The 22,950-nt window shown below is 47.3% G+C and overlaps 1 protein-coding gene across 3 annotated transcripts in view; it reads right to left on the bottom strand.

Moving 5' to 3' along the window:
• Nucleotides 1–12,391, bottom strand: part of HTR7 (5-hydroxytryptamine receptor 7) — a 74,963-nt gene extending 62,572 nt beyond the window's left edge. For all 3 annotated transcript variants that reach the window (XM_056850050.1, XM_056850051.1, XM_056850052.1), the window contains exon 1: nucleotides 11,847–12,391. In XM_056850050.1, coding sequence (XP_056706028.1) covers nucleotides 11,847–12,391 — 545 coding nt within the window. The remainder of the gene's footprint in view (nucleotides 1–11,846) is intronic.
• Between the last annotated feature and the right edge of the window lie 10,559 nt (nucleotides 12,392–22,950).

Genomic DNA, 22,950 nt, shown 5'->3' with positions numbered 1-22,950 from the left:
GGTAAAGGGGGAGAGGCTATCGTTCAGGGAAGCTTACCCACTTTTGCTGATATTTTTTTTTCTGGTGAGGAACCTCCAACAAGCTGGTAAGAAATCTCAGATTCTCTGGAACACAGCTTGAAAAATCAAAGCCTTTGGATACTTTGGATACTGTTGGTTTCAGGTAGCCGGCTCAAGGTTGACTCAGCCTTCCATCCTTCCAAGGTCGGCAAAATGAGCACCCAGCTTGCTGGAAGTAAAGTGTAGACGACTGGGGAAGGCAATGGCAAACTACACCCTTAAACGAAGTCTGCCTAGGAAACGTCGGGATGTCATGTCACCCCGTGGGTCAGTAATGACCCAGTGATTGCACAGAGGACTACCTTTACCTTTTTATATGACTCTGCAGTCACCTGATGGCAACCTCTCCATGCAGCAAAAAACATACAGCCCTGCCCGCACTGCTTCCACACATAGCCACTCTCCTTGGCTTCATCAGAGGGAGAAGACAGACAGAGAATACCTCCCCCTCCCCCCCCCAGCCTGCCTGGCTCTGACATTTGGCCAGCTATGTGGCAGACATCCCCTCTGGTCATTATGGAACAACTATATAAGTAATCCAAGAGTTGCCTACTAAATTTTTCCTCTTCCTTTTCTGTCTTCTTTTGTTTCCTGTTATGTGTATCGTATTGCTGTGAATTTACAGCTAATGGTTTTATTCTATGAGCTTGGCCTTAAGTGGCATGCCTCAAGGGGAAGCCACAGCCTACGAAGGAAGAATGGAAATGTCTCTTAATGACTGTCAATATCTCCTCAATGAGCCTTAAGTGTTAGGAAATGGCTCTGTCAAAGCATCCATCTGGGCTTGGAAGAGGAAACACACACACACACACCCCTTCCAGCTGAATGCCTGTCTGTATTTGAAGGAACTGGGAAGGGCAGCCATGAAGAAATTGAAATTGTTCAAGACTTTCTATTCCTTGGCTCCATCATCAACCAAAAGGGAAACTGCAACCAGGAAATCAGTAGACGGAGACTGGGAAGGGCAGCCATGAAGGAGCTAGAAAAAATTCTTAAATGTAAGGATGTGTCACTGGCCACCAAGTTCAGGTTAATTCATGCCATCGTATTAACCTATTACTATGTATGGTGGGTAAGCTGGACATCGAAGAAAGCTGATAGGAAGAAAGTAGATTCTTTTGAAATGTGTTGGAGGAGAGTTTTACGGATACCGTGGACTGCCACAAAAAAACCAAACCAGTGGGTTATGGAGCAAATCAAGCCTGAACTGACCCTAGAAACTAAAATGACTAAACTGAGGCTGTCATACTTTGGTCACATCATGAGAAGACAAGAATCACTGGAAAAGACAATCATGCTAGGAAAAGTTGAAGGCAGCAGGAAAAGAGGAAGACCCAACAAGAGATGGATTGACTCAGTAAAGCAAGCCACAGCCCTCAGTTTACAAGACCTGAGCAAGGCTGTTAAAGATAGGACGTTTTGGCGGACATTGATTCATAGGGTCACCATGAGTCGGAAGCGACTTGACAGCACTTAAAACATACATTTGAAGGAACAGTCCCCTCTAGAATCCAAACTTCTAAGAAAGAAGCAGACAGACCCAGCTGAGAATTAGCTGAAACACCTTGTGATGCATTCTCATTCTCCCTCTCCCTCTGGAATCTTACACAGGGTACAGAAAGACTCATTGACCCTACCTGTACATTTGTAAATAAAGTGAATACTACAAAAATATGGTAATTTCCCAGTGTTCTCTCTTCCAAAGAGAAAGGTGCTCTGGAATACCATTCCCAAAGACTGGGCGCCACCACCCAAAATAGTATTTTCCTTTGCCTAGTCACGCTCAAGGAGACTGAGAGATAAAGGAAAATAAGAGCCACTCCCCAATGGAAAGAGCATCGATCACACTGTAGTCACATATATCATCTTCTCTTGGGGAATAATAACTTCTGCCGCTTAGAAAAACAAGAAGGGGACTGTGCAGAGCACCAACTGGCTGGATAACTGTGGCATCCAAAAGAACCCCTCCCGTGCCCTCCTCAGCGTAGTTTTTCAGCTAAAAAACAAATGATTGGGATTTTTTAATTTAAAAAAACAACCAGGCACCATTTAATTATTCAAACAGACAAACTGCACAAACGGTTCGTGCACAACTATACAGGCCACAGGCCATCAAACAAAAATCAGACAGTCCACCAAGCATGGTTAGGGACCAAACCAGGAGGAAATCAGCATTTGTAGGTATAAGTGTCACCTGAAAAGCAAAGGTGGAAAGAAGCCAAGCTTACTATATAAAGAGGCACATTCATCTGTATGAACCTTCACCCTAGCCTTGACTTGCTCTCTGCATCTTGCATATACTGATATGGATTGCACTGGATATGTTGATGCTCTCCTTAAGGTAAACAAGATAAAGTATGTTCAAAAGCTAAAACCGGAGGGGAGTGAAATGAGGGAAGGGGCTGAGACAGATAGAAATGAGGCTTCCCTGAGTACTGGTCTCACATTCTGAAACCATAAGGAAATGACAGGTGAGCTCCCGAGGATAAGGCAGTCTCTGCTCACAGGGACAACAGCAATGTGCACCTTGTAGGATTTATGTCTGCGTGCATCATTTTTACTATGCAGCAAACAGTAAAAGTGGGGAAGCCTGACATTCTCCAACATACGACAGTTCTTAAACACAACATCATAATTATGGCATACATTTCCAAGGTTTTCAGTGCAGAAAAAAATGCAAACCAGAGGCATACTTGATGTGCCTCCAAGCAGCACTAATCCAGATAAAAAGAATGAGGGAAAAAACCAGTAGCTATGGCACTGGACTTTGTTATGACAGGAGTAGCCAACTTGAGGTTCATGAGCTATTTGTAGTTCCAGGGCAGCTGAAATGTGACTCCTGAGGCCATTCAAGAAAGTAAGCAGAATTAAACAAACAAGGGGACGGTGTGTACATGCAGAGGGAGTGAAAGAAAAGGCCTCTTCTTCCCTGTTTAGTCATCCAGTTGGACCGAAGAAGACCAGGAGCTGAGGGAAGTGACAGAAGTATAAGCTAATTCACAGTGGGTTGCCATGTTAGTCTGTCTGCAGTAGTAGAAAAGGGCAAGAGTCCAGTAGCACCTTAAAGACTAACAAAAATATGTTCTGGTAGGGTATGAGCTTTCGTGAGCCACAGCTCACTTCTTCAGATACAGCTAGAATGTGAATCCCTCTGTCTTTAAGTAGAGGAGAGTGAATTCAGACAAGCATTAGTATGTAAATGTGAATAGCAGGCGTGATGGTATTAGGTGTGGTATGCAGAAGAGTCTGTGATGTCCAGGGGAGAGATGGGTGTGGAGAAATCAGCATTGGTAATGAGCCATGAATGCAAGGTCTTTATTCAGCCCAGGTAAATGCATTGACTTTAGTTTGAATATCAACTGTAATTCAGCAGTTTCTCTTTCCAATCTCTCTTTGAAATTCCTTTGTAAGAGAACTGCTACTCTTAAATCTGCAACAGCATGTCCTAGAAGGTTGAAATGTTCTCCCACTGGTCTTTGAATATTGTGGTTTCTGTTGTCAGACTTACGTCCATTTAATCTTTGTCTAAGAGACTGACCTGTTTGTCCAATGAAGATTGTGGAAGGGCATTGCTGGCATGTGATGGCATAAATCACATTAGAAGATGAGCAGGAGTATGAACCTGAGATAGTATGGTTGACATTGGTGGGTCCAGAGATGATGTTCCTAGAATCTATATGAGGGCAAAGTTGGCATTTTGGTTTGTTGCAGGCCTTGGTGCCAGAGTCCATGTTCCTGTTAAGTAGTTTATCATCATGGGTGAGAAGTTGTTTTAGGTTAGCCGGCTTTCTGTAAGCAAGAAAGGGATGCCCCCCCCCCAGTGCTTCAGCGAGGGAAGTGTCACAATCCAGCATTGGTTGTAGGTCCTTAATAATACGTTGGACTGGTTTTAGTTGGGAGCTATAAGTGACAACCAGAGGTGTTCTGTTGTCATTCTTTCTGGGCTTATCTTGTAGTAAGTTGTGCCTGGGTATCATTCTGGCCTTCTCAATGATCTTTCTCACCATATCAGCAGGATATTGTAGTTGCAAAAATGTTTGCTGTACGTCTCTCAAGTGTGTATCTCTGTCTGAAGGATTGGAGCAGATGCGACTATAGCGTAGGGCTTGGCTATAGTCAATGGATTGTCTGATATGGTTGGGGTGGTGGCTGGACGCATGTAGATACGTTTGCCGATCCGTCGGTTTCCGGTACAATGTGGTGCTTGTGTGTCCCCCGTGGATCCGTACTGTGGTGTCTAGGAAGTTGATTTCTTGTTCGGAGTAATTCATAGTTAGATTGATGGTGGGGTGGAAGTCGTTGAAAGCCTGGTGAAATCTTTCAAGGGCTTCTTTGCCATGAGTCCAGACAAAGAAAATGTCATCAATGAATCTCAAGTAAAGGAGAGGTGCCAGTGGGTATGAGTTCAGAAAACGTTGTTCTATATCTGCCATGAAAATGTTGGCATATTGTGGAGCCATCCGAGTGCCCATGGCAGTGTCATTGATTTGAAGGTATAAATCCTTACCAAACCGGAAGTCGTTGTGAGTGAGAACAAACCTGCAGAGTTGTGTAGCCAGATCTGCAGTGTTGTTGTCAGGGATGGTATTTCTAATGGCTTGTAGCCCGTCGTCATGGGGGATGTTGGTGTATAGAGACTCCACATCCATGGTGACTAGAATGCTGTTTTCTGGGAGACGGTTAATGGACTGTAGTTTCCTTAGGAAGTCTGCGGTGTCTCGGACATAGCTGGGGGTATTAATGACATATGGTCTCAGAAGGGAGTCCATATATCCTGATACTCCTACGGTGATGGTTCCAATGCTCGAAACAATGGGGCGTCCAGGGTTGCCAGGTTTATGTATCTTAGGCAGGAGGTAGAAAGTGCCTGGTCGAGGTTCTTGAGGTGAATCCATATCAATTAAGTATAAGAAGAAGTATAATTAAGAAGTATAAGCTGTGCACAGAGTTCTCCAAGGATGAAGAAGAAGGGGAAGAGTTGGTTTTTAATATGCTGACTTCGGGGTTAACGCACTTTGCATTCCCAGCGATGTATTAAGAGTTTGAAAATGTTATAAAAAACACCGCTTTAAAAGGGTTTTTGGATACCACAGCTTATAAATGGTTGGAAGACGTCTTCACAGCTAAAGGGGCCAAACAAACTGCGAACAGTATTTTTTATAACATTTTCAAACTCTTAATACATCGCTGGGAATACAAGTGCGGTAACCCCCTCTACCACTTAAGGAAGAATCAAATCGGTTTACAATCACCTTCCCTTCCTCTCCCCACAACAGACACCCTGTGAGGTAGGTGGGGCTGAGAGAGCTCGAAGAGAGTTGAGACTAGCCCAAGGTCACCCAGCTGGCTTCCTGTGCAGGAGTGGGGAAACCAACCCAGTTCACCAGATTACGCCGCTCATGCGGAGGAGTGGGGAATCAAACCCGGTTCTCCAGATCAGACTCCACCGCTCCAAACCACCGCTCTTAACCACTACACCACACTGGCTGGGCCTGAAATGAGGAGGCTCTTTCTCCCTTCCTACTTTGGGGGGGGCAGGGGGGGCAGGCCCCCTATCTAGGGTCATTTCCCCCCTAGTCCCCTCCTGCCCCCTAGTTTCCCCCTAGTCCCCTCCTGCTACTCCTCAGAGTTGCTGAGAGTATAAAATAGGGGTGAAGGTTAGATTAGGACAAAATGGAAGAAAGCAACAGTAACTATCAAGTACATTTTTGTCCCTGCCCTTCTCGGCAAGGTATTCAGGGTGGCAGACATCTTTCTCCATCCCCATTTTATCCTCTCAGCAACTCTGTTAAGGCAGGAAGGGACTGGGGGTGGGGGAATGACCCTAGAAAGTGGGGGAATGACCCCACCCCGCTCCCAAAAGAGGAAGGGAGAAAGAGCCTCCTCGCCTGCCCAGACAGGCCCATTTCGCCATGACCCATCTGGGACCCTCCTTTGCCAAGCTGCATGTTGCTTGGCTAGGTGCTGCCATCCCCGCACTGGGCACAGGGGCTACCCTTCTTGCTGCTTGGCTGGCCAGGCCCAGGTTAGGGGGACAGGCCATTGGCCCCCTGGGAAACGTCCCAGTGGCCATAACAGCCAATCCAGCCTAGGATATCAGCAATGCTCAGTGTATCTGGCCAAAGGCCACACAGCTAGCTTCATTGCAAGGTGGGGGTTTGAAGCTGGGGGTTCTGGAACTTGTTTCTGCACGGAGACATTATGTGTGGCAACAACTTCAAAGCCAAGCTAAGAAGAAAAGATGCTGAAAGTTCTCCCACTAGTAAGGATGTGAATGTTACTGAATTCACATAATGTAGTTTTTTGGGTTTTTTTGTTTTTGCATAATGTAGTTCTTGAAAGGCTCTATGCAAACCATACATAACTTAAGCCCAATGGGAAACCGTGCCTACTCTGTTTTGAACCACTACTTCTTCAGGTTGAAACCTGAACAGAGAAAGCCCTTTTCTTCCTGTCTGCAGCATAAGCCAGCCACGCAGAGCATTCATTGGCTCACCTGTGTGAAGTCACTAAGACACCCCATTCCCACCCCCACCCCACGTCTCAGACTACAGTGTTTGTTTTTCAATTGTACAAAGCTGGTTCTGGTTTTTGTTGTTTTATACAATAAGGTGCCAAATGACTGTTCAAATGAACAATCTTTCTGAATTTTACAATTTTTTTTTTTTTTAAAGCAAACAGTCCACCTGACGTACAGGGAAGGAACAAGGCAGATTGCCGAATCAGCGCTCAGTTCGCTGATTAATACATCTAAGAAATGGGTTGAGAAGGCTCAAGGTGTGGGATCATGGAAGAGCGACATGCTGCAACTTAATGCAAAAAGAGCAACATGCTGCAACTTCCATCTGCAGCCTGGGTTTCTGTCCTTGTCTCTCCTTTCCTACATCTGTCCCTATACCAAAATTTAAAATGAAAACTCTCAGGGGGGAGAGACCTTCACAGTTAACGTAAGAACATGAGTGGTCTAACCAGCCCCTCCAGAGCCCCTTTTAAAATAACTGGGGTGACATTTGCTATTTTATAGCCCTCTGGCATGCAGGCCAATTTTAGAGACCAATTACATATACTTGTGAGTCGATCAACAATTTGACACCTGAGTCCTTTAAGGACCCTCCTGCAGATTTACTAGTTTTCAGTTTCCCTATTAATCCTATAATTTCATCTCTTGTCACCTCAATTTCACTCAGTTCTTCAGACACCCTTCCCAAAAACAGCCACGCTGGTGCAGGTATATGCTGCACACTTGCCAGTGAAAACAGATGCAAAGAATTCACTCATTTTCTCTGCCATCTCATCTTCCTTAAGCAATCCTTTTACTGTTTTTCAACCAAAGGCTCATCAGCCTCTCTGGCCAGTATTCTGCACATGAAGTATTCTTGGTCTGATTTTTCTTTTCTTTTTTTTGGCCATCTGCTTCCTCAAATTTCTTTTTTGCTAACCTTGACTGGGGAAATCTTCCACTTTTAAGGAGGAGGAGGAGGAGGGGGAGGAGATGGTTTTTATATGCTGACTTTCTCTACCACTTAAGGAGACTCAAACCTTCCCTTCCCCTCCCCACAACAGACACCCTGTGAGGTAGGTGGAGTTGAAACAGTGTGACTAGCCCAAGGTCACCCAGATGGCTTCATGTGTAGGAGCGGGGAAACCAACCCAGTTCACCAGATTAGCATCTGCCGCTCATGTGGAAGAGGAGTGGGGAATCAAACCTGGTTCTCCAGATCAGAGTCCACCACTCTTAACCACTACACCTAGCTAGCTCCCCTTTTGCTTTTTAAGGCTTCCTTGACTTGAGTTGTTAAGCATACAGACACCCTTTCACCCTTAGTGGTGCCTTTTCCTGATCTGAGGCATTCATTCTATCTGGGCCTCAGTTCTTCCCACAGCATGGACCTCTCCCAATTCATTATATGCGTGTTTGATCTCATGTTCCACGTATGCCCAGTAATACTTTCTTTAAACACTGTGGTTACGTTCCTGAAAAGAGAGTGCTAAGGCCTTGATAACTCAGTTTCTAATGGAGATGTGTTCACAGTATCACCATTTCCTACAGATGAGTAACATTGAGGCAGCAACTGGAGAAGGCGGAAACCACCAGCTGATTGCCTCTGTGAAGCTTCTGGGCTAGAGCATTGCCAGAAGTCTCTCTGGGTTGCTTCCAAATCCAGGCTTCTTCCCAGGACAGCTGTAGAGGCCTTCCAAGCCAGCCCTACAGCTCATACCGATGCCCCATTCCTCAGTCATGCTGCTCTTGCATAGATATCCTACATGGCTGTAAGGTGCATTGTTACTTCCAGGCAACCTGTATTGATTGGCAGACCAATCATGCTGTGGAGCCACCATCCAAACCGCCTCTCCCACATTTCTTTAAAATTTATGTGCAGGACAAAGAATGTTAAGTTAAAGAGAGCCAGCATGGTGTAGTGGTTAAGAGCGGTGGTTTGGAGCAGTGAACTCTAATCTGGAGAACTGGGTTTGATTCCCCACTCCTCCACATGAGTGGCAGAAGCTAACCTGGTGAACTGGATATGTTTCCCCACTCCTACACATGAAGCCAGCTGGGTGACCTCAGGCTAATCACAGCTCTCTTCGAGCTCTCTCAGCCCCACCTACCTCACAGGGTGTCTGTTGTGGGGAGGGGAAAGGAAGGCAATTGTAAGCAGGTTTGATTCTTCCTTAAGTGGTAGAGAAAGTCAGCATATTAAAATCAACTCTTCTTCTAAGCAGATTTACAAGACACAGTTTTATAGGAAGTATTGCTGTATAAATCATGTGGTGTAACACAGAAGAAAATAATCTGAGGGATCATTATCACTAGGGAAAAGACTTTGTACTGGTAAAAGCCAGCCAATTCTGCATTCTAATAAGGCATTCTGCAAAAGGTTACAGCTACAGGATCCTTAATAATGAAGCAGGTAAATGGCTAAAGGACTTTCAAATATTTACTTTCAGATGTTTCACACAATGAATGTATAGTCTCATATCTACGAGTCACCAACATCTCCAAGGTTATTTATTTGTGAACAGAGTAGCAAAGATTCTTGCTGCACCTTAAATACTAAGGAACACATTGTGGCTTGTGTTCCTGTGAACGACGGCCCGCTTTGTCAGAGGCAAGAAGTCAATGTAGTGCCAAAGCCATCACACATTTTTGACACTGGCTCAATAGCTTAATACTAGAAGAGATTGTCCATTGTGCCTTTATAGTACAGATTCTAAGGAGAAACACAGTCAGGAGCCCTATGCAGACTTAAAGGTAAAGGTAGTCCCCTGTGCAAGCACCGGGTCATTTCTGACCCATGGGGTGACGTCACATCCCAATGTTTACTAGGCAGACTATGCTTAAGGGGTGGTTTGCCATTGCCTTCCCCAGTTGTCTACACTTTACCCCCAGTAAGCTGGGTACTCATTTTAGCAACCTTCGGTCAACCTTGAGCCTGCTACCTGAAACCGACTTCCATCGGGATCGAACTCAGGTCATGAGCAGTTTTTGACTGCAGTACTGCAGCTTACTACCCTGTGCCACGGGGCTCCTATGCAGAGTAAGGTGTCCTTAAATCCACCAGTTTCAACAGGCTTGGGACACCTGACTGAGAATCAGGGAACAAAAAGGTTGCAGATAACCGCACAGGTGCAAAGCAAATAGGAAAAACAACAAGATGTAACTTCCAGCCAGACAAAGCATTCTGGAGAGGCTGAAAGCTTGCGCAGTTGTTTTGTGCCATTTTTGGTTGGTCCTACTAAAAGGCGTTAAAATTAAAATGGCTTTTGTTTCCCAAATCAGGCTGCCTGTCACACAGCGCATAAGTATCCTGTTTAGCATACAATTATACAGGGACCTGGTTTACTAAGTATAGCATTAAGCAGATAAGAATGTGTTAGGTACTACATCACTGGTGTTTTCTCTATTGTTCCCATTAACCAATTTTATTTTATTTTTTTGTTTCTTGACTTTCACACCGCAAGCCAGTCTTGCTAGAAAAACAAAGCAAAAGAGACCCCTGCTGGAATGGCTGGGAAGACTCCTCAGCTCCAGTCAAACTGTTCCATCCAAACTTTAAACCCGGCGCTAGTTTCGTTCTGCCCGGTTACTGGTTTCATATCCACTCTGAGCATTTGAGCCCTCTTGCCTCCACTAAAAAACGGAACACTGAAAAACAAAATCGACCTCATTTGCACGCGAAACCTCCATCCGTGAAATCAGGTGGCCTTGTGGTGAGCGAGGATACCGAAGGAAAAGTTTCCCGTGTGAGAGAAGGGACCGGAGAACCTCTGCAGACTCCTTTGAAGTCGAGCCACATAAGCTAGACCACACGCTCTTTTATTCTATTTTTGTCCACATCATTATTCCCACTTCTACTCCCTAAAAAAAGCACAGGACCACTTTTTGACTCATATCAACGCACGCTGACGGACTGCAGATACTGATCAGGTGTTCAAAAAGGGTGGTTAACAGGGCAGTCCTAAGCAGAGTTGCATCTTTCTGACCCCACTGATTTCAATGGTCTGAGAAAGGCATATATTTCTGTTTCGGGCGGCACTGTGGGTGTCTTAAGGGCTAATTTATGCCAAACGATGCAATGCATGTTTTTGTCACAACATATACACCAGCACACAATCCCCCGTTAACTCATCAAGAACAATTCGCAGTCATTAAAAGAGGCTAGAATGCACTCATGCCTTGCCGTGGTAAGCATGGGAAACCATATCTACTCTCTTATCATCCTAAACCACAATGGATGATCGATCACGATGTATCTAAAGAAGTGAGCTGTGGCTCACGAAAGCTCATACCCTGGCAGAAATTCTGTGAGTCTTTAAGGTGCTACTGGACTCTTGCTCTTTTCACACCGGGTGAGTACATGAGAGTGACTCAGGGTCATGAAACAAGATCACTAAATGACCTTAAGCAATCTTACATACGAACTCAAGAGATTCTCAGAACTTAACTGAAATTCTCTGGTACCTACATGCCAACATCCAACTTTCACAAACATTATCTTCCCACCCAGAATCCAAACCTCGCACGTGCACGACTATTGTGCGAACTGCTCTTTTCACACTGGGTGAGTACATGAGAATGTCCCAAGTCACGAACGTATGTAAGATTGTAATATGTAATCTTACCTACGAACTCGGAGATTCTCAAAACTTCACCGAAATTCTCCAAGTACCTACTTGCCATATCCAACTTCCACAAACACTATCCCCACCCCCACCCCAAACTCGGAACCCAAACCTCAGGGAGAGACGATTCACACATGCACGACTCTCGTGGGAACTGCTCTTTTCACACTGGGTGAGTACGTGAGAGTGACTCAGGGTCATGAAACAAGATCACTAAATGACCTTAGGCAATCTTCCATACGAACTCAAGAGATTCTCAGAACTTCATCGAAATTCTCCAGTACCTACATGCCAACATCCAACTTTCACAAACATTATCTCCCCACCCAGAATCCAAACCTCGCACGTGCACGACTATTGTGCGAACTGCTCTTTTCACACTGGGTGAGTACGTGAGAGTGACTCAGGGTCATGAAACAAGATCACTAAATGACCTTAGGCAATCTCCCATACGAGCTCGGAGATTCTCAGAACTTCACCGAAATTCTCCAGTACCTACTTGCCAACATCCAACTTCCACAAACACTATCCCCCCCACCAAACTCGGAACCCAAACCTCAGGGAGAGACGATTCACACGTGCACGACTCTCGCGTCGGTTCCAAAAGTGGTGGTGGGGGGCAGAAAAGAGCCCGACGTGCCGGCCGGCCGGCGGCGGCTCACCTGTCGATGCTGATCACGCAGAGGGTCATGATGGAGGCGGTGCAGCACATCACGTCCATGGCGATGAAGACGTTGCAGAAGGCCGTGCCGAAGAGCCACTCGCCGCCGGTGAGGTCGGTGACGCTGACGAAGGGCATGACGGCCAGGGCCACCGACAGGTCGGCCAGGGCCAGCGACACGATGAGATAGTTGGAGGGCTGCCGGAGCTTCTTGACGGCGCAGACGGAGATCACCACCAGGCAGTTGCCGGCGACGGTCAGCAGGGTGAGCAGCGACAGGGCGGCCCCGATCACCACCCTCTCCACGTTGCCGTAGCTCAGGATCAGCAGGCACTGCGTCTCGTTGCCGCCGCCGGGGCTGGAGGGGCCGGGGGTCCCGCCGCCGCTCCCGCCCACCCCCTGCAGGAGCTTCCCCAGGCGGGTGGGCGGCAAGGAGCCGGCCAGCATCCCGCCTCCGCTGCCGCCCAGCTGCCGGGGGTCGTCGGGCGCGAAGGCGCGCAGGGGGCCGCCCAGGAGCGGGCTGCTGCCGTTGAAGCCCAGCACCATCTCGGCGAGGGCCGCCCAGGGACCCGCATGCCCGCCTCGCCTCCTCCTCCTCCTCCTCCTCCTCCTCCTCCTCGCGGGCAGGCAGCCCTCTCCCAGCCGAGCGGCCGGGCTCCCGGGGGCCGAGGGAGGGGGCGGCCGCAGCCCGCTCGGCGCTGCCCCCTCTCGCCGGCGGCGGGCTCTGCAGGGAGGTCCGCGCCGCCGCCCCTCGGGGGGCTCGCCCCGGCCCCCCGCCCGCCCGGCCGAGCGCCGCGCCGTCGGCGCCGCCTCCCGGCCCCTGCCCGGCACGCGCGCGCCCAGCTGGAGGGAAGCCCCGGGCTGGCACCCCGGCGGGCAGGGTTGCCAACCTCCAGGTCGCCTCGGGAGACCTCCCGCCATTTACAACTGCTCTCCAGCCGATCGGGAAGGGCCCTGGTGGCCTTATAGAGTCCAACGAAGACAACTAGGGGGAGGTTCAACTAAGCAACAGTTCCTCTATTTATTGGTTCTTGTAGATCAGTGGTTCCCAACCTTTTTTTGACCAGGGACCGCTAGGACTTTTTTGTTCGGCGCAGGGACCCCAAGGTTCAAAATAAAAATTCCGAGAATTTGAAAATAAACTTTAATCATAACTGTTAGTTAAACATTAAACTTAGAATAATATTCGAATATATATATTTTTATAATAGAGAACTTTTAATTGAAAGTATTAATTTATTATGGGTTTATAACTTAGTTTCGCGGACCTTAATTTAGTTCTCGCGGACCCCTGGGGGTCCATGGACCCCTGGTTGGGAACCAGTGTTGTAGATAATTCACAGTGGGTCGCCGTGTTAGTCTGTTTGCAGTAGTCAAAAAGAGCAAGAGTCCAGTAGCACCTTAAAGACTAACAAGAATATTTTCTGGTAGGGTATGAGCTCTCGTGAGCCACAGCTCACTTCTTCAGATACCCTGAAGAAGATATCTGAAGAAGTGAGCTGTGGCTCACGAAAGCTCATACCCTACCAGAAAATATTTTTGTTAGTCTTTAAGGTGCTACTGGACTCTTGCCCTTCTTGGTTCTTGTAGGTCAGTGATGGCGAACCTTTTAGAGACCGAGTGCCCAAACTGCAACCCAAGACCCCACTTATTTATCGCAAAGGGCCAACATGGCAATTTAACCTGAATACTGAGGTTTCCTCCCAGCTCGGCAAGGGGCTGCAGGGAGTCCAGGGAGGGGGGGCTTTGAAGGGCTAGGCAGCGCGGAGCCCTTCAAAGCCGGGCAGCGGGGAGTCCAGGGAAGGGGGGGGGCTTTGAACAGCTCCATGCTCCCTTCAAAGCCCCCGCCGCCCCCGCGCGTGCACGCAGAGAGGGCTCGACGTGCCAGACTTGGCACGCGTGCCATAGGTTTGCCAACACGGTTATAGGTTATCCGGGCTGCGTGACCGTGGTCTTGGTGTTTTCTTTCCTGACGTTTCGCCCGCAGCTGTGGCAGGCATGTCCAGAGGAGTCACACTGAAGGACTGTCTCTCAGTGTCAAGTGTGTAGGAAGAGTAATATATAGTCAGAAAGGGGTTGGGTTTGAGCTGAGTCATTGTCCTGCAAAAAGTATCAAAGGTAATGGGCTAATCGTTGTCCTGTAAGTATCAAGATAATGTGCTAATGAGGGTGTGGTATGTTAATATGGAACCATTGTATCCTGAAGTGATCTGTTAATGGGTGAAATCCAAAGCTAATCCGCATGGCTATTGTGGACTGTAGTGTTTGTTAGTCTGGAGGCTCTCAGGACAGGAAGCCAAGCCTTCTTCATTCTTAAACTCTCTTCTTTTCTGTTAAAGTTATGCTGATGTTTATGAATTTCAATGGCTTCTCTGTGCAATCTGACAAAATAGTTGATATAGTTCTTGATACTTACAGGACACTGATTAGCACATTACCTTTGATACTTTTTGCAGGACAATGATTCAACTCAAACCCAGCCCCTTTCTGACTATATATAACTCTTCCTACACACTTGACACTGAGAGACACTGTCCTTCAGTGTTACTCCTCGGAAGATGCCTGCCACAGCTGCTGGTGAAACGTCAGGAAGGAAAATACCAAGACCACGGTCACACAGCCCGGATAACCCACAAGAACCAATGAACTCAGACCGTGAAAGCCTTCGACAATAGTTCTTTATTTAGCTAAACAGGGACCCTGGGGTGAAATAACCCACAAATAAGATGCAGAGTTACTCACCAGAGAAACAAAGGAAAGTCAGTATCATTTATGCATTCGCATGGGGCAGGCCCATGGCTGCTGACAAGCAGATTGATACACAAAAGCACCAATGCACATTAAGTGTCTACTTCACTCTAACTTGCATAACCTATAGATATTGGCCAAAGGCGGTCTCTAAGCAAGTTCTAGGTCTTGTGATCTTCGTAACTAGAAACGACATACCTAAAAATGAAGGTAATTCAGAGCTCTCAACTGGTGAGAAGCCGTACCAAGCACGGAGAGCATGATTTGTTGGTTCACGGCTCCCGGATGCCAACTTCCCAAAGCTTCCATGTGTGTGCGTATGAATACATAGGGTTCTAAACCAGCCCTTATATCTGGGCATTACAATAGGGATCAGTTCACCTGGAGGAAAATGGTCGCTTTGGTTATTGGTCTCTATGGCACTGAAGTCCCTCCCCTCCCCAAACCCCGCCCTCCTCAGGCTCCGCCCCAAAAACCTCCCTCCGGTGGCGAAGAGGGACCCTAAATACAGTGTGGCTGCTCCCCCTGCCACTTTGGTTAATGTTTGCAGAGAAGCAATCATATGGGCAGACTGGCTAATGTGGTCCCTCCCCTGTCCGAACCCCGCCCTCCTCAGGCTCCGCCCCCAAAACGTCCCATCGGTGGCGAAGAGGGACCTGGTAACCCTACCAGCGAAAGAAATGTTGAAAAACCCCACAGCAAGGTGGGGTGTTTGGTTTGGACCAGCCAACATAACCACAAGAGGGTTGATACAAAGCAAAAGGTGTGAGCTAGGGTTGCCAACCTCCAGGTGGTGGCTGGAGATCTCCCGCTATTACAACAGATCTCCAGCCGACAGAGGTCAGTTCACCTGGAGAAAATGGCTGCTTTGGCCATTGGACTCTATGGCATTGAAGTCCCTCCCCACCCTCCTCAGACTCTGCCCCAAAAACCTCCTTCCGGTGGCAGAGACCTGGCAACCCAAGTATGAGGGGCAGGGCCATCTTAACAGCATTATAGGGCCCCCGGCCAAAGCAGTGCACTGGGACCCCTACCTACACAACCAGTCACAGGAATTAAAATGTACATTGGTCGATAAAATTAAAGATATATTTATTGGTGCTTCCATTATGGACAAGTCCTTTCTTATATTCAGTATTTATTCTTAATCCAAACCCAAACTAACATTAATATTGCTCATTATCTTTAGTAAAACACATGCTAAATGTGCATTTCCCAGTAACAAATAATTACTGTTTAGTAGAGTATTTATTCATTGATAGCAAGTCACAACATACATAGATTAGCATGGGTCCCCTATGCTTGTGGGGGCCCGGGCGATGGCCCCAGTGAGCAGCGCCTGCTGGCTCAGCACTCCAGCCCACCCCATGGAGTCCAGGATCCCGTTTCCCACAGCAGCCAGCCAGGAGGACCAACCATGTCTTCTCTAGGTGACTGGTGAGGGTTCTCTAGTTCACACATATATATTCATTCACCTAATGAATGAGAGCCACCGTGGAGTAGAAGTTAAGAGCGGAGGACTCTAATCTGGAGAACCGGGTTTGATTCCCCTACTCCACAACATGAGCGGCAGACTAATCTGATGAACCAGGTTGGTTTCCCCACTCCTACTCATGAAGCCAGCTGGGTGACCTTGGGCTAATCACAGTTCTCTCAGAACTCTCTCAGCCCCACCCACCTCACAAAGTGTTTGTTGTGGGAAGAGGAAGGGAAGGAGATTGGAAACCAGTTTGATTCTCCTTAAAAAGGTAGAGAAAATCAGCATATAAAAACCAAATCTTCTTCTTAACAACTCTGCTCCAAAAGGTACTGCATGTGGTGTGGAATGCACAGCCATTTCACATAATACAGAGAGCAAAGGTTGGGTCTGTGGATCCCCACACTGCGCCTTGTGTGACAGTCGCATGTGGCTAGTAGGTTCTCCTCAGTTCCCATGCATGGCCTGCCTGATTCATGTTGCAATTTTGGCACACAAGGAGAAGGGGCTTTAGCTTTTCCACAAGTTTTCCTGACCCAGGATGGTCCTGGGGTTGCAGGTGGGTTTCCCCAACAGGAAACAAGAAATGCCAATGCACACCTAACCAGCAAATCTGGAGATGACTTTTTCTGGCAGGATTCCTGTCCCCGACAGCCACATGACGAGCAGAACTTATCACTGCTCCAGGTCTCTTGCCTGGCTCAACTGTACCACAACTTTTGAGATGGAGCTAGGAAGGAGCCATGCTAGGAAAAATTATCTGGTATGCTGCCATTCATCACTGATGCCAGGCACTGCACACCTCTGACGTGTATCTATTTATCTAATAGCGAGTGTTCCTTCACCACCCACAGATTTAAAAATTAAAACAAAACAGCACAATTGGGTCACCCAGTGCTAGGCTATAGGATCTCGCGTACCTGGGGGAAACAAGGGTTGTGGAAAAATACATTTTTTCAAAATGCGGATGGTGAAAGGTACAAGCGATGTCTCCACATGCGCATAGTTTTTGGAGGGTAGCCATGTTGTCCTGCAGTAAGAAGAGCTAGATTCGAGTCCAGAAGCACCTTAGAGACCAGCAAGATTTTCAGGGTATGAGCTTCAGAGACTCAAAGATCTCTGATGAAGGGAGCTCTCAAAAGCAGCTCTTGCTCGTCCCTGAGGTGCTACTGGGTTCGAATCTAGTTCCACGTGCACAGACTTGACGAAAAGCATTAGTTCGTGTGGCATATTGGGTTACGTAGTGTTATTTGTCCACACAGACTCTCCCCCCAGCTTTTCATTTCCTGACTGTATTTAGCCAAGTATAGTCGTCTTAAGACCACAGTCCTATGTCTGTTTTTAATAGCACAATCCTAAATCTGTTCATAGAGTGCCAGCATGGTGCAGTGGTTAAGGCAGACTGGGGTTTGGGAAACCCAGGTTCGAATCCCCGCTCTGCCATGGAAACTTGCTGGGTGACCTTGGGCCGGTCACACAAACTCGGCCCTGACCCTGGCTAGTATTTGGATGGGAGACCTCCAAGGAATACCAGGGTCGTGACAGGGAGGCAGGCAATGGCAAACCACCTCTTGCCTTGAAAACTCTATGGAGTCACCGTAAGTCGGCTGTGACTTGATGGCAAAAAAAAGTCTGTTCATAAAGTAGACATAAGTGTTGTTGAAAACTAAATTTTATTATTTTTGTCCCACCTTGATTTTTTCATTTCTAGGAGTGCAGCTGTACTTCCATCACCCCATTATTTATTGGCCATGTAAATACCACAGAACACTGACAGGGGAGGGGTCAGGGCAAATCTGTGAGGGAGCTCTCTGGCTACAATTAGGAAAGATGGAAAAGAATCTGCTTCCAGTTAGTTTGCCCCAGACTGTGCTTGTGGGCCCTCTGCCAGGCATGCTCCACCCTGCTTTCTCACAGGCTCCCTTCCTGAGCTCGAGCATGGCAGGAGGCAATCTGGCCTGACCAGCATCCTATGGTCTGTTTGGGTCGTTTCAGAAATAAGCACATTTTCTCTTTCACAAATAAGGAGATTCTATGCATGGGATGGGATCATGTTCGGTACACCACAGGTTTGAATCCGGCCCCAAAGAATCATGCCTGGGCCTTGCCCTTTTCTGCATGTTGTAGGAAAGAAGAAGGAGAAGGAGAGTTGGTTTTTATATACCAACTTCCTCCACCTTTTAAGGAGAATCAAACCGGCTTGCAATCTCAGAAGAACATAAGAAAGGCCCTGCTGGATCAGACCAAGACCCATCAAGTCCAGCAGTCTGTTCACACAGTGGCCAACCAGGTGCCTCTAGGAAGCCACTAACAAGACGACTGCAGTACTATTATCCTGCCTGGGTTCCACAGCACCTAATATAATAGGCATGCTCCTCTGATACTAGAGAGAACAGGCATGCAGCATGACTAGTATCCATTTTAACTAATAGCCATGAATACCCCTTTCCTCCATGAATATGTCCACTCCCCTCTTAAAGTCTTCCAAGTTGGCAGCCATCACCACATCCTGGGGCAGGGAGTTCCACAATTTAACTCCCTCCCTTCCTCTCCCCACAACAGACACCTTGTGAGGTAGGTGGGGCTGAGAGAGTTAGGAGAGAACTGGGACTAGCCCAAGTTCACCCAGCTGGCTTCATGTGGAGGAGTGGGGAAACCAACCTGGTTCACCAGATTGAGTCCACCGCTCTTAACCACTACATTACGCTGGTGTAGTTGGCAGAATGGCAACTGGTGTAGCTGTCGGAATGGTACACTAGTTAGTGCGTTGGATCACGACTTTGGCAATCCAGAATCAAATCCCCTCTCACCTATGAACCTTGTAAAGGGAACTTGGGCCAGGCACCTTCTTTCAGACTAACCTATACCACAGAGATGTGGTGAGGACAAAATGGAGGTTGAGAGCAGGGTAAGCTACCCTGGGTTCCCTGGTGGAAGGGTGGCATAGAGAGAACAGGTATGCTGATGAATATGATTTTGTTTCTACAGCATTGTCAGAAAGGTCGGGTTGTCATCTCCAGGTTGCAAAATTCCTGGAGATTTGGGGGTGAAGCCTGGGGACAGGAGGGTTAAGGGATGGGAGGAACCTCAGCAGGCTATAATGCTATCTAAATAGCATCCAAGCAGACATTTTCTGCGGGGAACTTACTTCTGTAGCCCAGAGATTAGTTGTAATTCCAGGAGCTCTCCAGACCCTGCCTGGAGGTTGGCAACCCTAATTGCTGGAGATCGTTCATATTGAGAAGCAGCTCTTATGTAAAGGAACAGTGATGGAGCTTCCAAGTCAGATTAAATTCTCTCAAAATGTGATGTCTGTCTTCGTGCAAATAACCCCCTTTTAGGGCATGGAATCTGCACGGATCATAGGCGCCAAATTTCTAGACTGTCTCTTTCTGAAAATTTGATTTGGCATCTGTGACGGACAGGAGGCTGTCCTGGAAATCTTTATATTGAGAAGCAGCTCTTGTATAAAGGAACAGCGATGGAGCTTCCTAGTCAGATTAAATGCTCTCAAACTGTGATGTCTGTGCAAATAACCCCTTCTTAGGGCATGGAAACCGCACGGATCATGGACGCCAAATTTCTGGAGTGTTTCTTTCTGAAAATTTGATTTGGCATCTTCGTGTGTTTGAGAGAAGGGGGGGAGAAAGAGAGTGTGTAGAAGGGGATTCTCTAAAACGATAAAGAGCTCAAAGCGCATGGATATCAAGAGAGGCAGACTGCGCCTCCTACACAGTTTTTGCAGAAGGAAAACACTTAAATGAAACATATTTATTTGCCTAGTAAGATGGTAGCATATGCCATTTGGGATGCAGTGTGGGATTTCACAGCCTTGGGAATCCTCCCCTACGTTTGCTGACTTGCACTGAATTATATATTTCAGTAGCTTTTCTAACAATGCATATGAATGGTTCTGTCCAGCATTTGACTCTGGTGATAAGAACTTTCTCAGGTTTTTATTTCACAGCCCATTTAACAGCTCTCATTTTTAAAAAAAATCCACACTTACCAAGAGATAACATTGTTTTGAGGATGTTGGTTAATTGGTTCAAGTGTTCTTACAGCACTGGGGGGGCAGTAATTACCCAAATCAATACCTGTGTTCGGCCAAAGGTGTGTAAAGTATCCTCTACATGTGTAGGGTCAGACAACGTTTCCAGGGTAATTGTTCCTGGACCCTTCAGTCTGGTGTGTACACCAATGTGTTGTAGAACTCCCAAGTGAGAAGGACACGTGAAACACAGAGAAATAATCTGTCTTCCCCCAGCAAGATACAAGAATTCCCCTAGCAAGAGAGAATCTCAAAAAGAAATAATCTTTATTCCCCTAGCAAGATACAAGGCTAGAAAAAATGAAATGCAATGGACAGCAAATACAGAAAACAATGCTGTGATACAGTAATGCAATCCCAGAAATGTATTGTTGCCCAGTTGGGAGGTTATTGCCTAACTGGAGGTGAACAAGGAATGGGGAATCTAAGGGGAAATAAAGAGTGAAAGGAAAAACATGCATTGAACAGAATGTTGAGCTCAGACCCAGGTAAGAAGGTAGAAAGAATGGAGGCAAGCAAAGGACAAATCCAAACTGAAACTAACTAAGAAGTGAAGTTGAGGATCTAGGTGTGGGATTCAGTGACTTAGCCAGAAGGCAAAGGTCCAGGAAGCAAGCTATCCACTAAATTGTGGGGTGGGGGGGAGGCTTGGATACAAAACCCACTAAAAAGCCGAAGTGGTTCGAAATGCTCCTTGTGTAGGATGTGGAGCAACAGAGTTTAGGATCTGCAGCAGAGCTCGATCGAGAGCGCAGGGTCCTCAGCTCAGGAGGAGATACAGAAGGTGAAAGGGGGACAGCAGAGTGATTTGAGGTGGAGGGATTTTGTTATGGGAGGGGCAGCTCGGGCTGGTCCAACAAATGGCTCTATAGGCTTAGGACTGACTTACGGGGCAGGCTGAATGAAGAGGAGAACCGGGTTTGATTTCCCACTCCTCCACATGAGCAGTGAAGACTAATCTGGTGAACTGGATTTGTTTCCCCACTCCTACACATGAAGCCAGCTGGGTGACCTTGGACTAGTCACACTCTCTCAGCCCCACCTACCTTACAGGGTGTCTGATATAGGGAGGGGAAGGGAAGGTGATTGTAAGCCGGTTCGATTCTTCCTTAAGTGGTAGGGAAATGTGGCATATAAAAACCAACTCTTCTCCTCCTCTAGCTTCGGTTATTAACCAGCAAACTTGAGTCAATCAGACTCAGGTGTGAGGGAACTACTGGATGCTGGGGATAAAAGGCCTTTCATCAGTGCGCTTTTTTGGAGCATTCCTTCAGGAGGGCTACTCCTGTGTGGCAGCATCCAGGGAAAATACCTGCTAGTGTTCAGGGGGCCCCATCTTGATATCGAACAAGATTATCAGACCTTTGGTAGTTATGTCAAAGGGCCTTTGGGGGCATGCAAACATAGGGGGAAGGGCAGCCATGTTTGCAACACTGTTCCCAGTGTGGATGGGGAGAGATCCTCGCAAGGATCATAGAATCATAGAGTTGGAAGGGGCCACCAGGGTCATCTAGTCCAACCCCCTACACAATGTAGGAAATGCAAAACTACCTCCCCCCCCCGCCACACACACACACACACACACACACACACACATACACATATGACCCCTACTCCATGCCCAGAAGATGGCCAAGATGCCCTCCCGCTCATGATCTGCCTAAGGTCATAGAATCAGCATTGCTGACAGATGGCCATCTAGCCTCTGCTTAAAAACCTCTTGGGAAAGAGAGCTTATCACCTCCCGAGGAAGCCTGTTCCACTGAGGAACTGCTCTAACCATTAGAAAATTCTTCCTAATGTCTACACAGAAACTCTTTTGATTTAATTTCAACCCGTTGGTTCTGGTCCGACCTTCTGGGCCAACAGAAAACAACTCGGCACCCTCCTCTACAATGACAGCCCTTCAAGTACTTGAAGATAGTTATCATGTCACCTCTCAGCCAGCGTGGTGTAGTGGTTAAGAGCGGTGGTTTGGAGCGGTGGAGTCTGATCTGGAGAACCAGGTTTGATCCCCCACTCCTCCACATGAGTGGCGGAGGCTAATCTGGTGAACTGGATTTGTTTCCCCACTCTTACACATGGAGCCAACTGGGTGACCTTGGGCTAGTCACACTCCTCAGCCCCACCTACCTCACAGGGTGTCTGTTGTGGGGAGGGGAAGGGAAGGCGATGGTTAGCCGGTTTGATTCTGCCTTAAGTGGTAGAGAAAGTCGGCATATAGAAACCAACTCTTCTTCTCCTCCTCTTCAGGCTAAACATACCCAGCTCCTTCAACCTTTCCCCATAGGACTTGGTCTCCAGACCCCTCACCATCTTTGTTGCCCTCCTCTGGACACGTTCCCGCTTGTCTACATCCTTCTTAAATTGTTTAGGGGAGATAGGCATAGAGTACAGCCTTCCTCCCACTGCTCCGTGGCAAAAGAAGTGATTGTGCAGTGATCTGTATGTTAATATTGTGATGTTACATGGTAATACGGAGACTCGGGGAGACTCGGTTTCAGCTCTCAGCTTGCCGTGGTGCTCACTCAGAACAGCCTTTATCCAACCATTTTCTCTTAGCCTAAGCTACTTCCCAGGGGTGTTGTAAAGCTATACTGGAGGACAAGAGAAGCTTGAACTCTGCCATCTATACCGTGGGAGAAGGGTGGGATAAAAATGCAATGAACAAAGAATCTGTTTTCCATCTAGTTTACAGATGGTGTTTTAAATATCTGTTCCTTGTCCAGCTGTACAAATCAGCTGCATGGTTTTGAGCAACTGCATTTTTAAGGAATGTATAATTTCCCATTAAGAGTTTTTTTTTTAATTAAGACTTTGTCCCAACTC

The sequence above is a fragment of the Euleptes europaea genome, chromosome 5 (assembly GCF_029931775.1).
Source record: "Euleptes europaea isolate rEulEur1 chromosome 5, rEulEur1.hap1, whole genome shotgun sequence".
Lineage (NCBI taxonomy): Eukaryota > Metazoa > Chordata > Lepidosauria > Squamata > Sphaerodactylidae > Euleptes > Euleptes europaea.
This window is presented reverse-complemented; position numbering and strand designations above follow the sequence as displayed.